Here is a 17,197-nt window from a genome sequence, read left to right as displayed (position 1 = left end):
ATGTATTAAATTCAGAAAGCCTTCAGAAAATTAGGAAGAAAATCCTAATGTTGTTTACTATGCAAGTCTGAACTAAATCAATATGCAGATTCGGTTTCATCTCTTGGCATATTTTCGATCACTTGTTTTGGATTGCTGCGTTTCAACAAGTAAATTAAAAATGAATTGAATACTTCTATTATGGTGGAAAAGAGGTTTCAAATCCATTAGAGACTGTTTGTCAAGTATCTTGAACAATGTTCATCTGAACTTGTAAATTTGAAGTTTTGAATGATCTTGTCTAAGCTTTTTTTAATTTTTTTTTTGACCGTATAAGACTAGTTTTATAAGTTCAAACTGGCAAAGATTTTCATTCCCTCTCCACAGATTATGCTAAAATGATACGGAATGAAGTCCACGAACTTTATAAGTACAAAATGTCGTCTTTATTTTCAACTTTTTTCCCGTTGAAGAAAAAGAAGAAGTAACAACAGACGACGAAAATGGCGTCGAAGGAAGGTGTGCAATTGCAACAACTTGATTTAACAAAATTAACCCTGCCCCATTTACAACAATTACAGCGACAATTGGATCAGGTATTAACTTGATAAATGTGTTTTTGATCTGTATCATTTGTTAAATGTAACTTTACTGCTAGAAGAAGTAGTGTTGACTTGTTCAGTGTATCGTCATGGACAATGCACGACCGGAAGACTATATGCAAAACGTTACAAGTTTTTAAGAATCAAAATTGATTCACTGTTACGATATATAAGATTTCAAATTAACTCAAAAGTTAAGACAGAGCTTATTGGACATAATTGTAAACTACAACTCCATGGGATAGTATGTACCGTTGTCAGTGCCCTCTATCGAGTTACGTATTTCGGTGCAATCCTAGTTTAGGGGACCATATATAAATTCGTGAACGTTTTTTTTTTTTTTTTTTTTTTTTGTATACCATTTCTGTTGCCTTATCAGTTATTTCGTATGGAAGGAGTTATGTTCTTAGTTGCAGATACGCGTTAAGGTAGCTCTCCGTTATGGGTATAAAAACAGCGGGCGAACATGTGCATAAAAACGGCAGTGCACAAACCACCAAGCAACCTGTACATAGTGGTCACTAGAAAGCACCAATGCTATGTAACCCATGTAAGAATAGGGTAAAGCTGGTGGTTTCGTGGAGGAGTGTTTGTAGAGGCACGTCATTGATAACGAGTAAGCGAGAATGGTGGAGGCACAATATGTTTTTCATGTTATAGATGCTTTACGCTTGAGACAGCCTTGAGGTTATGGATCATGACGTAACACATTGCATTGGCATACCGGTACGAATTCAGTTCATCATGGCTTACTCACTAAGCGTATGAGACACATTCTAATAATTAATTAACTAGGCCTATTCATAAAAATAATGTTTCTTTCAGTATTTCAAATATGTTGCTTAGGCATCTCTAATCATAGAGTTACGTGGATTATTTTTATCCGAAATTTTTGCGAGATTCTTGTGTAATTTGGTGTGAGGAATCGATTGACGAGAGTCCCGATTTCTGGAGCTGATCGCATCAAGATTCATTTTAAGTTTAAAGTCAGAAACCCCAACTGTAGCGTTACGCTTCGGTGGGCTATTGCATGAACATCCCTGCCCTTCGCAGGGCATTTTAAGCAGAGATGAACTATAATATAATCTCAACACAAGATTTGCTTCGGATCATTTCTTTTGTATCTATCGCTCTAAGAATTATGCCACAGCAAGCGAGAAAAATCTCGGGCAAATTGTCTCATTATCAAATCTCGATTCGAAGTTATAAGTTATGAGACCATCCAAAATAGCTGAATATTCAACCTTATCTGTATTTGGATTAACTTATATTACACAATACAGTTGGTATTTTCACACAGACACTAAAAGTAGGGCTGTTGTAAAATTTTCTGGTGACAGATGTTGTTGTTTTGTCTTAAGTTACAATCGATTAAGCTGCTTGATGGATTCGTAGAGCAATGCTAATGGTTCCATGTTAATCTACGACGTTGCTACATAGTTATATTTTTGATTCCTCAGCCGCTGAAGAAGGCCCCGGAGGGTATACTGTTACATAGCATTTTCGCTTTATTGTGACCTGTAAAATAGCGCTCTGTTGTCCGTATGCGCCATTTTTAGAACAATCACAGCAAGGAGTCTATGGTACAGACCACGTGTCAGAAATGAGAGCACAACCTCGAGCGGACTGGATGTCGTAATAGTTAACGGCACGTATGCCGGAGGTTCCGGTTTCGAATCTCGGTCCAGTCAGTTACTTTTTTCACTCTTTGTGTGTTATATGTTTCATATTAAAAATAAACTTTTTATTTTATTTAATTAATTAATTTTTTCTCATTTTAGGAGTTAGCTGTATTCCAAGATTCTTTACAAACCCTGAAATTAGCACAGCAGAAATTCCAGGATTCTGGGGAGTGTTTGGAGAAAGTAACGCCGGAAAGCGAGGGAAAGGAAATGTTGGTTCCTCTTACAGGATCTGTATCCTTTATAAAAATAAAACAAAGTGTTATATATAAAGTAATAATTGTATAAGCCTACCAGTAATTAAGGAACTAGGAACGCGAGACGCGTTTCGTAAGCGTTGAAGTGGATACCTCCTCTCTACTCTCTCTTATGTTAGAAACTTAGTAAGGACCATGGTGGAAAGACTACAAGGTGGTTGCATGCGCATGTCGCCTGGAGCGTTGTCGTGGTTGTGACGTCATCTGGTTTGCAAGAGACAACGGGAAAAGGCGCGGCTTTAAGTGACAAGTGGAAATTCTTTGTTACTTTGTTCTTTTAAATGATATCTAGAATGCCTAACTGTGCAGTGTACAGCTGTAGTAATTATTACAGAAAAACTAAGGGAACTAATAAAAAATACTTTAATTTCCTCAAAAAGAGAGGAAATGTCTCCAGAAATGAATTTTAGCTTGCAGGCCACAGGACAAAATAAACCTAAAATATGGTAAGTTTTACATAAAAGTAATAAATAAATGCAATGTTATATGAAATTATAAAAAAGCGATTTCATTATGTAGTTTCCTTTTAGTATTAATAGTATGTAATAATAGTATATGCTACAGTAGCTTGTGTTGATTCTGCATACAAAAATCCAATAGTACGATTTAAAAAGACAAACTTTGAGGCAAGACCCGGATTCGAAATCATGAGGGAGGGGAACCGACAGAGGTGATCATTTCTATCATCATTTCCTTCTACATAAGATATTGAGACAAACTTTTCCCCACAGAGGCAGGCATGTAACTCGAGAAGGGAGGCACGATGATCTAGGAGGCTTACCTCCCTCGAGTTACGCAAATGGAGAGCATTGAACGCGTTAAAGTAGTTCAGGTCCCATTTCATTCTGGAGGTCTTTATTCCCTGGAGCCTCGGTGCTAAAACGGGACGTTGCACTTCAAATTGACTAACGAATGGAAGGTTCGTAATAACGATTAACAGTTACAAAGATATATAACAATGTATTAGATCAAGAGAATAAGGTATCCACCTACCATGTCAGGGCGACATTGTCGGGACATTTTTACACTCAGATTTTGAAATTTTTGTTCATTTTAATCATAACTTTGGATAATTACATATATATATTTAGGGGCCCCCTCCTGGATAATTACATATACATATTTAGGGGCCCCCTCCAGAATTACACAATTAAGAATGACTGCAGTAAATTTAAAAATATAGTAGATTCTCAACCAATCAAGGAAGCACGGTGGCTCAGTGGCAGAAGGTTCACCTCTGGTGCAAGGGATACTGGTCCGCTTCTTAGTCAAGTGAGTTTGTGGAGGAGAACATCGTGTCCGTGAGTTTCTCGAGGTACTCCCGCATTCTCATTACACCAAATTCCACATAATCATTCACTTGCATTTATATTTTGTCTTCTTTAGTCCACGGGACAGAAAAGAGAAAACTTATCAAGAAAATTAAGAAAATTATGTAATTTTATGGTTTATATATTTTCAAGTCTACTGTAACACCCCTACACCATCTTCACCTACGCCTAGTACTTTGTTTCTTGCTTGAAATAGTCAAGTTGCAGTTTCTTTGTTTGAAAGTTTGTGTATACATATTTATTTCTATATATTTTTAGAACACAATAGTATATGTAACGTTTTATTTCGTACAAATGTTTAATAATACAGTTTGTTATGGCGTAAATTTTGACACTAATATTCAGAGAACTCAGTTTCACCAAACCTTTTGTTTAAATACAAATTCTATAAATAAGCGATCAGCGACTTCAAATAAGATGATTCTTTTTATAAATCAAAAATAAAAACGATGTTTAAAATATTAAATGCATGCGTCCCTGCTCAATAAAGTTTCTAACCTCCCCTGAGATTCTGACGAAACTTACGTAGGAGCAACCTCTTAAAAAAACTGTCCAAGCATAACGAAAATATACGTAAGTGCATTTCTGTTTACGGAAACCATGAATTCTCCCTTGAGATATTCTCAAAATTTATATGGGATGATCAGTAAAGAATTCTCTTTCAAGCAAAATAATAATAATAGTAAATCAAAACCGATCAATTTGTTAAGAAAATATACTTGAGCATACATAAATATATAATAATGAAATGCATTGACGACACACTTTGTTATAGATTATTCAGGCCTATACATACTCGAGTGTATTACTTGAGATATTTAAAAAATAAAAGAAAGAAAGAAAAGAAAGAAAAAAACAGAAAATGTAGTGAGCAATATTGGCTTGTTCAAGCTTCAAAGGTGTTTAATATGAACTGATATTGCTGTTTCTTTTGCTATCGTAAATATCTTCCTTTGAATTCACTTAGCTTAAGCAATGATTACATTACGTTTATATAATTATTGTTTGTACTAAAATTTTTACTTCGTTGAAGATCACTATAAATAGAAGAGAAGTTTGCGTGTAAGATACCAGCGAGCAAGCGCTTGTTAAAAGTTCATCTGACTCTCGCTGGCCACGTCTGCGACCAAGATGACGTCATGCGCCAGAGCGACAAGAATGTAGCACTGCATTGCATCCACCTTGTAGTCTTTCCACCATGGTAAGGACTGTTCGAATTGACTTGAAAGGAGCGAAATTATGTCTTACCGGAAATCGTACTTAGATTGTATATGTAAACGTTCTCATTTCCAGGTTCATTATAAACTTATTGCTGACAATTTCGACAGCTAACATCCTACAGACGTGGAAAGATGGAGAGTGTTTTTTAGATTAAAGATAGTGTGAAGTAATTCTGCAAAAATGAAATGAAATGTTTTTTTGAGTTTTACGTCCAACGGTTATGCCGGCTAGGCTAAAAGAGACGGTGATAATGAGTAATGAATGAAATGGTGGAATGAAGAAAGTGGGAGGAAACGGGAGAACCCCGACGAAACCCACGCACACGGTGTTTGTCCACCACAAAGTTCACTTGGCGGGGGCTGGGATCGAATTCGGGACCCCAAGCACCAGAGGTGAACTCTACCACTGAGCCACCGCGGCTCCAGCAATTCTGTCTTGTGCCCTCTTATAAACCAAAAGTGAGGGTGCAAGAAAACATGTGTGTAAAGTCACGTCAACGGATATATTTTTACAATCATTCAAAGAAGCGATGGAATGCATGCTAAGAGTTTAGCTGTTCTCTGAAGAAAAATATACCCAATTAAAAGGACAAGTTTTTTCTTACGTGTAACATCTAATAAGATATGCCACTATAGCTTCGAAATGAAACTAACTTCTTCCTCGATGTGAAACTTGATGATTCCGCTCTGTATGAATAACTGGGTGACGATTTCTTTCATCAGCTGATCCAGAAGTTTATTTGTAAGAAAGAGAAATTAGTAAAACCTATAAACCACATTAACGATTGTTTCTTCCAAATAAACTTCTAGATTAATTAAATGACAAGAAGTCATCTCCGTGTAATTCATTTAGCACCGGAGTTGGCAAGATTGCTGTGAAAAAAGAGTTTGACTTTGAAACTGTTTGCGGAAGTACATTTTATTGAATGATTCAGGGAAGGGGAAAAAACCGATCCTTTTAATTAAATATATTTTTCTTCGACAGCAGGCAAACTTGTATTTTTTATCTATTTATTTATTTTAACGTATATTTCACCGAAAAGCCTACCCATCTGTTAGATTTTTCTGTTAAAGATAGCAAGACACTAGCTGTCGAAACTATTAGTAGCAACTTGAAATGAGCATTTTATTATATTTTTAGTTTAGGTGCTTATCGTGCGATATGAAAAAGTCATTCTCAAAATGGTTCATTAACGAGGCACATCGCAGTTATTGACAAGAGAACTTGTAGGGGAAAAGTATTCAGTTTGCTTGAAACTACACATTGTTTAATTTAAGCATTCCTAAAGTAATATTATTTATAAAGTACTATCGCAAGAAATTAGAAACTGAACGCAGTGAACACATTATTTTAGGTTTAAGTTTTTTACGTCTCGAGTGTTCAAAGAATGTTGAAAGCTTAGTAAGTGTTACTAATCTCAACACTACGTCGTCCTACCTTCAAATAGATGAGGGATGTAATTTAAAGTACGCTGATAAGTGAGAAACCTGATTATCTCTTCATGTTATTTTGATGAGATTTACCTCTTTCAAGTATATTCTAAGAAATGCTCGTTACTTATGAAACACGAGTGAAATTTAAAATTTGGAGAACAAGCGTTTTAAATTAAAAAAGAAAAAAAAATCTTTAAGATTAAGATTTGTTAGAATTGTTAACATAATATTTTGCAAGAAACGAATAATGATCGTGGTGACAAGCAATATTTTTCAGCTAAAAAAATGCATCACTGCATTTCATAGGTTTTAGGACGCTGTATTCCCCAAATTTTAATTTTGCTTTTTGTTTCACTGTTATTTTGAAGAATATTGCAAATTTTTCCTTCTTTATTTTTTATTTTTCAGATTTATACATTAGGTAACAAATTCTTTGACCATCCAAGTGCTTCTTTCATAAATAATCCAATGCTGTGAAAATTGACGATATTTCAAAGTAATTGATGCTACGCCAAGTCAACCACTTTGACTCCGGGCCCCCGCCCCATTCGTGTCAGTAATCGCTAAATTCTCCCATGTTTCACTATTGTAATGCACATGCTTTGTGTTGTTTCTGCTATGTATGCGCTGCAAAACAAATTGAATTTAATCCTTTATTCTGTCGTTTCGGTTCTGTGTAATAATCCTGACTCACGAAGGGGGCAGTGAACTACAATTTGGGAGTCTCGTCCTTTGTCGATATTTTTCGAACAGATTACAGCAAGCAATCTAAATATGAGTAATGTTGAAGTTTCTCGATAGATTCCGTTTTAAAATATGATTTCCGTGATCTTTCATGGGATAGGTAGAATGAGTCCATGACATTTTGGCGCAGACATTTGGACGTGGCCGTTTGGGAGCAAAACTTTTTATCCGAATAGGTTTACCTACCTGCATGTGTTATAATGTATTTCATTACTAAAGCCCGGACGTTTAGGCACTAAAAATTTCAAAAAACTTCCACAAATAATTTTGCAAAAAATTAAAATAACATCTTGAACACATCGGTTTTTGAACATCATGCACAACTTGTCTCTACCAGTTGAAAAGAAATGGGAAGGAACTGCAGCAGACTTGCGAGTATCCGATCTCCGTACTATGCGGCTTAGTTTTAAAACAATATTTATTTTTAATAAGACATATGTAATTTGTGTTTAAAAAAAAAAGTACGTTTTTCGTTAATGTTTAGTCATTTTTCATTAAGTTGTGACTATAAATTCATTTGCACTGTGTACTTGATTTTTTGAGTCAAACATTATTAAATTTATCTTAAAATGTGTACAGTATTGTACATATTTTCATTTTCTATACTCAATTATTAACATGTGCGGTACAAAACATAAGAAGTGTTTATTAAGTACTGGCCTGTACCAAGAGGTCAGAAGAAACGAGTAAGAGCTAGTTTTATAATAAAAAATGGTGTTTTTAATGCTACGGGTGGTTCAGGAAGTGCTATGTAAGTATTTATTGAATGCTTTTTGTTATTTGATCTGCCCATTAGGCCGGATAGTTGGTGCTCTATTGTATTAATAAAAAGTTATTTCAGATTTCATAAAAATAGGCACTTATATGCACTAGCTCTACATTGAAATAGGAAGAATAGGCCAAATAAAATTTACTGTACTCAGCGTTTGACAGCCCAAAACAAATTTCTGTCCTTTATAATATATCTAACGTAAAGGAACGATACGATTGGGCTGCATAAGATGAACAGCATTATTTCCAATAAGGATATGAAATCTGTATGACACTATGGCGGAGTTCTCAATGACCAGTCAAGAACGAACAACTACGCCAAAGCAGCTTGTCGTAGCCTGCCTTGCGCCTAAACGTCTGCGCCCAAATGACCGTGCCCAAACGTCCTGCTCCGGGTAGAATTGACAATGAAAATGTGGGAGTGTGAGGAAGCACAGTGTTAGTGGAAGCCTTTAATAGAAGAAGAAAAGAAAAAGATACAATAAGAGTACGAAAAGTGAATCTACCTTTGTACATCAGAAATTCATCTATTTGCTGAATAGTGGTCCTGCTTATTGTAGTATGTTCTCACCTTTGGTCCCTCTATCGATTCTTGGTGGGAACATTTGGTTGAAAAGTGGAACAGCTTGTCAGGCAAGCCATTCTAGTGAGGTTCTCGTGGGCTTTCATCCTTCACACCAAGCAGATGCCGGACCTAACATCAGGTTCCAGATTACTTCCATCATTTTTCCTTCTGATAGTGTGCTCACCGGGGATATTATCCTTTATACGTGACGGGCTTAAGGTTATCGAAGCTGGTAATGCCTTAAAATAGTGTAAATAAATAAATATTTACTGAATAATTTCGATTCTCTTGATGATCTTTATCGCCATCAGTTCTGACTGTGTTGCTGGAAACCCATCTATTATGGAACTTCCCCATCTGTTACGTAACTAAGGGTACTGTTCTGTAAAATAAAAGTGAGATCCCAGTGTTCAATAATAATAATAATAATAATAATAATTTGCTTATTTTATAGGGGGGTACACCTAATTACGTAACAGATTTAGGGAGTAAAACAGTTTCCAGTTACATAATGAAAACCAATTGCGATCAAGACCATCGAGAAGATCAAAATTATTCAGTAATAGATGAAATCCTGAATAGGAAAGTAGGTCCATTTTTCGTATGTAGGATGTACCCTAATACGGCTAATTTTACTATTAAAAATATTTCTCATTGTAATGATTCCGTAAATTAAGAAAAGGGGCTTAATTAATAAACATCTAGTTAATGCTTTAGTTGGGTGCGAACGTAGTTCCCAGAATGTTTGTATCTAAATTAGTGTAGTGAATATGTAAAAATGACGTATGTGTATTATTCAAATGAAGAGTGTACGCTGCTTATCACGTGGTAATTTCGCAATCCAGTGAAAGAAGTGTTCCCGAGTTTCGTGTGTGAACAAAGCATTACAATTCCATTGTTGTTTTGTGCTTGCTGCTTAAAAAAAATTATTTAATAGCCTTAAAAAGTCCAAAGGCATATTTTCGTTTCTCGTATGTTGGCATTAATGCGATAGAGAAACAGTGGCACATACTGTAAACAATTGCATATTGTACGTGTGGGTGAATATGTGTGCGGTTGAAAGTTCAGTTTTAGTCCTTTAGACTGTTAAAAATAGTAGTAGCATGAAAATTCTTAGTAAGAAATACTTACCCTGTGGCTTACCTAGTTTCAGTTTAATCTTATAAGATCGTGTTTACGAGCTTTCTATAAACTCTTCGCCATACCCGGACATCTTTTTCCCAAAACATTCTGGCATCTCCCGCGTGTACTTCTTATGCGAAGAACATGTCGTTTCAGTGTGTTCGAGCTATCTTCGCCCCATCCCGTTCTTTTTTCTCTTTTTGCACTTCTTTAATCCTAATGTTTCGTTGTTGTAACATATACCGGGTGCGTCATTTATAATGTCAAACCTTGATGATGGAGAAACCAAAAGAGAGAGAGAAGCGAAACTTTGCACGAAGCAACTATACAAAGGGGCACATTGATAGACGTATTATTTGACATCACTGGATGAACAGTGTTGCCAACCCAATATAAAGTTATGATTTTTTAAATGGAACGACCTAAATTGTATTTCATAATTTAATTCAACACTAAAAAGGAAGACGAAAGATATGCCACTCGCAGGTCAATGTTGCAAACTTCTCGAGAAATAACGTTAAATATGTGTCACATTTAAAGGCCTTTTGCACACACAGGGAGTGAGGTACACACTAGTTTTGCACAATAATTTAACTATTGGCCAGAACGGTTTAAATTGACACCAAGTTTAGATGGGTCCGTTAAACAGTGTTGACATAACTGAAAAGACAAAAGTCGAATTTGGATATGGTGCAATAACTCGAAAAAGGCCATAAGTACATTACGGTTTAAAATTTATAGGACAATTTGTGATGTCATAAGAAGCATTTTCACGTTTATTTGAAGTCGATAAGTCAAGTACTTACCGAGATATTCGGAATTTTGTAAAAGCTGAGAATTTTGCGCTGTAGAAGTTGGTAACGCTGTCTCAAATTCCCAATTTTTCCCTCAACGTTGAGGAATTCGTAAAGAAGTGGTTGAAACAAAATATAAACATTAATAAACACACATGCAATGAAAATCTTTTTTTCAGTACTTGAAATGACTAATTAAGCGTAATTTACTGGATATGAAAAAAAAACGTAAGGAAGTAATAGGAATTCATATGACAGGATAATACAAAAGACGTAGAAGACATGTAGGTACCTAGTAGCTACTTTCGCACGATGAAAATATTTATCCTCTTATAAGTTTGGGACACCAATATCAAAACAATCCAATACTCACTGTGTACATTACCAGCATGTTACCAATTCCTGTTAACAGATACATGGGAAAAGTATTCAGCATGTCAGGAGTCACACATTATTAAAAAAAAAAAAAAAAAAAAAAAAAAAAGTACAAAATAATATTCCACTTCAAAATGAGAGGGTAGAAAACGAATACCTTGAAAAACAGTACATGTACTCATAAAAGAACACGTCTGGTAACCCTACATATCAGTATGTGAAAATCTTTCAAACATATGATACATACCTTTGTAGCTTAATCCAGATTTGTCATAGTAAAGCAGCTTGACCTGTCGTATCGTTTAGTGGTGCGAGTATTGGATTGTTTTGATTTTGGTGTCCCAAACTTATAAGAGGATAAATATTTTCATCGTGCGAAAGTAGCTACTAGGTACCTACATGTCTTCTACGTCTTTGTATTATCTTGTCATATGAAGTACTATTACTTCCTTACGTTTTTTTTTTCATATCCAGTAAATTACGCTTAATTAGTCATTTCAAGTACTGAAAAAAAGGTTTTCATTGTATGTGTGTTTGTTAATGTTTATATTTTGTTTCAACCACTTCTTTACGAATTTCTCATCGTTGAGGGAAAAAGTGGGAATTTGAGACAGCGTTACCAACTTCTACAGCGCAAAATTCTCAGCTTTTACAAAATTCCGAATATCTCGGTAAGTACTTGACTTATCGACTTCAAATAAACGTGAGAATGCTTCTTATGACATCACAAATTGTCCTATAAATTTTAAACCGTAATGTACTTATGGCCTTTTTCGAGTTATTGCACCATATCCAAACTCGACTTTTGTCTTTTCAGTTATGTCAACACTGTTTAACGGACCCATCTAAACTTGGTGTCAATTTAAACCGTTCTGGCCAATAGTTAAATTATTGTGCAAAACTAGTGTGTACCTCACTCCCTGTGTGTGCAAAAGGCCTTTAAATGTGACACATATTTAACGTTATTTCTCGAGAAGTTTGCAACATTGACCTGCGGGTGGCATATCTTTCGTCTTCCTTTTTAGTGTTGAATTAAATTATGAAATACAATTTAGGTCGTTCCATTTAAAAAATCATAACTTTATATTGGGTTGGCAACACTGTTCATCCAGTGATGTCAAATAATACGTCTACCAATGTGCCCCTTTGTATAGTTGCTTCGTGCAAAGTTTCGCTTCTCTCTCTCTCTTGGTTTCTCCGTCATCAAGGTTTGACATTATAAATGACGCACCCGGTATATATATCAGGGCACGCTATCACAAATTTCGGGAGATCGGGTTCAATTCCCGGTTGGATCTTATGTTAAGCTGTAGGATTGCATCTCACATAATCCCGATGCTGAACGGGACATTAAAATCCAAATGAACCAACCAACCACCTATCACAATTATCTAAAATTGTCTGGACTATTGTGTTCATACTTCATAGGTTAATGTATTATTAACAATTCTATAATGAATTCTTTAACAGAAAATAGTAATCACACATATTTAAAAGAAAATACACTACATGGTCTTCTTCCGTTATAACGTTTGATCACATTAGGAGGAAAAGAAGTATGGTGGAAAAATTAAAGAATAGAGAAAAAGCTTTTAAGCTGGAATGCAGATGTTTTCTGTTAAATTTAAAAGTTACTTGTACTATTCGGATTATTTACTTAAAACAGATTTTTGCTAACAACTTCTTTTACTCTGACTTTTCCCACTTATGCAGGATCGATATTTTTGATGATTCGCTTCCATATCGCTCGGTCCCAAACATCATTCTTTGTTAAACCTTTTTCTTCTGAATCTGTAGTCACACAGTCTGTCCTCGTCTGCCTTCTACTTCTATCTTCTTCACTCTCTTGCCGACATAATCATCATTTCTTTTCAAAATATGACCATATCTCTGTAATCTCCTCATTTGTACTTTCTTCGAACACTGCAGTCACTTTAATGCTACGTCTTATTCTTTAGTTTCTGATTTTATCCAACCTTATAACTCCATTCTTCTGAGAATTTTGATTTCAGCCACGTCTACTTTCTTCTCGTACTTCTTGATTCCCCAAGTTTCTTGTTCCATACAGAATTGTTAGTGTCATTGTGGTTTTTCTTTTACATTGGCACTTAACCGTTTTATTACAGAGAATAGCTAAGAATTTCTTTCAGTTTATCCACCCCACCTTGACTCTGTGGTCTATTTTCGCGTCTAAACTCCCATTCTAGGTATTAAAATGTATATATTTCTTCAGATCCTGTCTTTCTATCTGTTTGGTTTCCTCTCCATTTCCTCCGAAGTTCCTATATTCTGTTTTCTTCCAACTGAGTTTTAATCATCTATATAGTCTTGAAGGTAACCAAGATTACAAGCTTAATACGTTTAAAAAAAAACAAAAAAACTGCGTTATGTTAATATTGATTTTGAGTGTTTAAATTGCATGTGTATTGTATTTTGAAATTTTCTTTGATCTCCTTAACTCAAATTCTAGATGTATGTTCCTGGGAAGATAGCAGATGCAAACTCAGTTATAATAGATATCGGTACTGGATATTTTGTTCAGAAGGTAATTGTACTGATTTCCTTTGTGTCTTTTAAACGTAAAATGCATGTTCCATCTGAAGCAAATAAATGCTCAAATAATATAGCTTAAAAAAGTCATTACTCTCAGTCAGATCCCTGCACGGGTCGGACGCGCCCGTTCGGCCCGGCCCGGCCCGTTTCAAGTAATATCAAACTGGACCGAGCCCGAACCGGACCGGACACATTCCGGGTCGGACACAAATGGTATAGGGCCAAATCGGGCACATGTATTTCCGGGCGGCCCGGACACTGAAAGACTGTTCGGAAACTAATGTTGTTAGCCTATGTTAATCGTAATGTGTTTGGGAAACTGATTCTTTATTCAAAACTGCAAAGTACTGTAATACCTCTACTATTACTACTACTACTTCTTCTACTATTACTACTACGACCACTGCTAATACTACTAGAACTACTATGACTTCGCGTCAGAGTTGACATGTCTGGTGATACAGAATTAGAAATGCTAGTTATTATGAAGAATGTGAACCGATGCTTGATCTACGAGGGACAACGGTGGCTCAGTAGGTAAAGCACTCACATCTGGTGCTAGAGGTCGTCGGATCAATCAATGTTCTTGCTATGTGAGCTTTGTGGTGGACAAACACCGTGTGCGTGAGAGTTTCTGGGGTGGTCCCGTTTTCTCCCACTGCTTTCATTCCACCAATTCATCCCATCATCATCTATACGCCCTGAGCCGTAGTTACCTAAAGAACGTATGATAAAGTCAAGTACTTGACCTACTAAGTAGAATTTGGTACGCTACCATTATACCACGGAGGCCGAAACCGTGAACTGGTGTGTTCATAAGATCAGTGCAATTTGTAGTAATGTTCAATTAGCAAGGCAAATACCAAATGGTGTTACGTGTTCTTGTATTCTTTATAGTATACTTTCGAAAAAAAAATACAGTATGATACTACAAATACATCAAAATATAGTGATCAAATAAATCACCAAGACGCCAGGCCCCATAGCAGAACATACCGCGATCTGCGATGTGATCGCAGAAAATCTCCGCGCCTGTGCAGAATAATTGCCATGTAATGCTGTAGTAAAAACATGATAGTATTATCTTGATTTTTTATTTCGAAATTCCTGCAGAAAATTTTTGACTTACAAAAGCTCATCGCAGAAAGACAAAGTTCTGCCATCGGGACGCCAGGTTCGATTAGGTGTTCCTGGAACGGTGGTTCAAGTGGTTGAGCGTTCACCTCTGGTGCATGGGATCTCTGGTTCTATCCCAGCTCGCGCCAAGTGAACTTTGTGGTGGACAAACATCATGTGTAGGGGTTTTCTCGACGTTCTCCCGTTTCCTCCCACTTTATTCATTCCACCATTTCATTTATTTCTCATCATCACCGTCTCCTTTAGCCTAGCCGGCATAAGAGTGGGACGTAAGAGTCAAAGATTTCATTTTCATTGTTTTGTTTTCGTATTACTAGTAATTGGAGCAGTGGTATTCGCTGTCGTATTAGTATAGTAATGAGTAGTACTAGTAGTAGTAGTAATAGTAGTAGCAGTGGCATAAATAGTGGAATTAGCAGTAATGGTAACAGTAGTATTAGCAGCAGTAGTTATAGTATTAATACTACATACAGTGTAGCAATTTTACTTATCTTCTCTGTTACTCGTAACACACTAATGAGCTGCATTATTGTATAATAAAACATGGCTGGACAGAGCAGCACAGATAACAAATAGACAGACAGAATAGGGATATAGAAAGCAAACCTTGGGTAACCTTTCACACGATTTTCTCATTCGAGAAAGACAAATAGACATTGCAATGTTATGACGACACATTTCTCATTTTCCATTGCATATTGAAGGATTGATTTGACTTATCAGACTTGGTTTTTTTTCAGGCCGGTTACGCCCGGCCCGTTTAGAGCCAGGCCAGTGTAGGGTCCGGCTCGGTTAGAGCGAGGCCGGTTTTTTGCCCGGCTCGAGATCCAGGCCGGGCACAGAATACAGATCCATCCGGGCCGTTTTCGGGCCTGGGTTTGCAGGGCTCTGCTCTCAGTACGGTATGAAATAACATATGCTGCTATGTGGATTACATTGTGAAATGTCTTCGTGTTTAAACAAAATATTCAGCAAATGCTTGTTCAACGTATCTTGTTTCTATTAATTCAATGAAAGAAAATAGTTACTAACACATTTTGTTTTTTCAAGTTTGCGAAGTCAGTGATCCATCCACTGGATTCGTTGCAGCTAAGTGTGCTTCCATTCATTCTTTGTTTAGTTTCTATGGTTTACGGTTGCAGCAAGAAATATACTTTACACAACACACAGTCAAAAAAAGTAGCGTCATTTGTGCATGAGCGGGGGTGACTCCGATACAAATAGAGTTTCATGTATTATATATAAGTGGACCCTCGGTTTACGAACCCTTTGATTCACGAATAAGGTTTGTGAACATTTTTTCCCCTTCGGCTTACAAACAATATTTTGGAATACGAATACACTCACATCAATATCTACAATCCCACGCTCCGAATAGTGCTTTTGTGCGTTTGTCGCAAACATTATCTGTCAGAGTTCTGTTCAAAAATTAGTTTTTGTTCTTTTTCTCACTTTCTGTGTTTTTAACCCTCAAATTTTGTGTAATTTAAGATTTATTTGTCTTTGAAAAGAATAATACTATTTTCAGTGTATTCTTTATCACAGAAAACTATTTTTTTTTTTTTTTTTTAATATAGTTCATGTTTCTGTGGTTTCAATGGGAAATATTATATCGGTTTACGAATATTTCAATTCACGATCAGTGTTACGAAAAAGATTAAGTTCGTAACCTGTGAGTCCCCGGGGTATATAAAATCGATCTAGGAGGGAGGGAGGTTGTAGCCCCAAATGATGCTTCTGTACCCTTGTACTCAGTCATTCTTGTCTTTACAAGCAAGAAGTTATTTAACATTGTTATTGACTTAGCAGCCTCTATTTCATACCGCGCTGAGGATAATGACAAAGCGAACTATTTTTAACAGTTGCGTAAGATGAGTCTTCTATTAATGAAATATGCATTCTTTTGTATAATTAAATAATTGTTCATGTGATATATTTATTAAGTAGATATGTTCAAAATCACCATTAAAAGGAGAGATTGTATTAGACATCCAAAATGTATTGTATTCCCCATCAGCGGTAGTTACCTTTCTTCAGTTCTCAGGCAGACAGTGGATTCAGCAGTGATAGAACTCAGAACGTGAACTGAACTAGTCATCCAGTAGGTGGGGCATTTTGAGAAGGTTCGGAATTGTCGTCCCCGCAGATAGTGGTTTAACGAATGGAACAACTGATAACCCTGCGGTGCAGCTAGAGTGGGAAAAATGAAGCGCAATGTGAGTGTAAAGATTCACATACTGGAATGATTGAAATAATTATCACTACTAGAGTCAAGGAACAAATAAGGAACGCTAAGGATGACAATTCCGCTATAGTAGAACTATCAAATTTTGTAAACATCTTCTAACTCATCATTCAAGAGGTTAATGTTTGACACAGATCATCAGTCGTTAACACCTTGTGTCCAGTAGGACGGCTGCATAGACCCCCTTCCTTTGCTTTACATATTTGTTGCGAATGAACTTCGGGCTGTATTTGCAGCATGTGTCCCCTCCGTATTTGGCACTATTTTGTTCAAATTTGAAAATGAAATGAAATTTTTGAGTTTTACGTCCCACGGTTATGCCGGTTTTGTTCAAATTTGAACTACTAGATAGCACGGATACAGTCTTGAAGCTTACTTGAACTATC

General features: G+C 36.1%; 1 protein-coding gene across 2 annotated transcripts in view; it reads left to right on the top strand.

The window, feature by feature from the left end:
* The first annotated feature begins 418 nt into the window (after nt 1-418).
* Nucleotides 419-17,197, top strand: part of Pfdn5 (prefoldin 5) — a 36,742-nt gene continuing 19,963 nt past the window's right edge. The window contains exons 1-3 of one of the 2 annotated variants that reach the window (XM_081749073.1): nt 419-575; nt 2,363-2,497; nt 13,347-13,421. In XM_081749073.1, the coding sequence (XP_081605199.1) occupies nt 483-575; nt 2,363-2,497; nt 13,347-13,421 (303 nt within the window). In that variant the 5' untranslated portion in view covers nt 419-482. Of the gene's footprint in view, nt 576-1,256; nt 1,308-2,362; nt 2,498-13,346; nt 13,422-17,197 lie in introns of those variants that run through there. The other variant, XM_081749074.1, reaches the window with a different exon arrangement.

The sequence above is a fragment of the Thermobia domestica genome, chromosome 2, assembly GCF_964235325.1.
Source record: "Thermobia domestica chromosome 2, izTheDome1.hap1.1, whole genome shotgun sequence".
Lineage (NCBI taxonomy): Eukaryota > Metazoa > Arthropoda > Insecta > Zygentoma > Lepismatidae > Thermobia > Thermobia domestica.
This window is presented reverse-complemented; position numbering and strand designations above follow the sequence as displayed.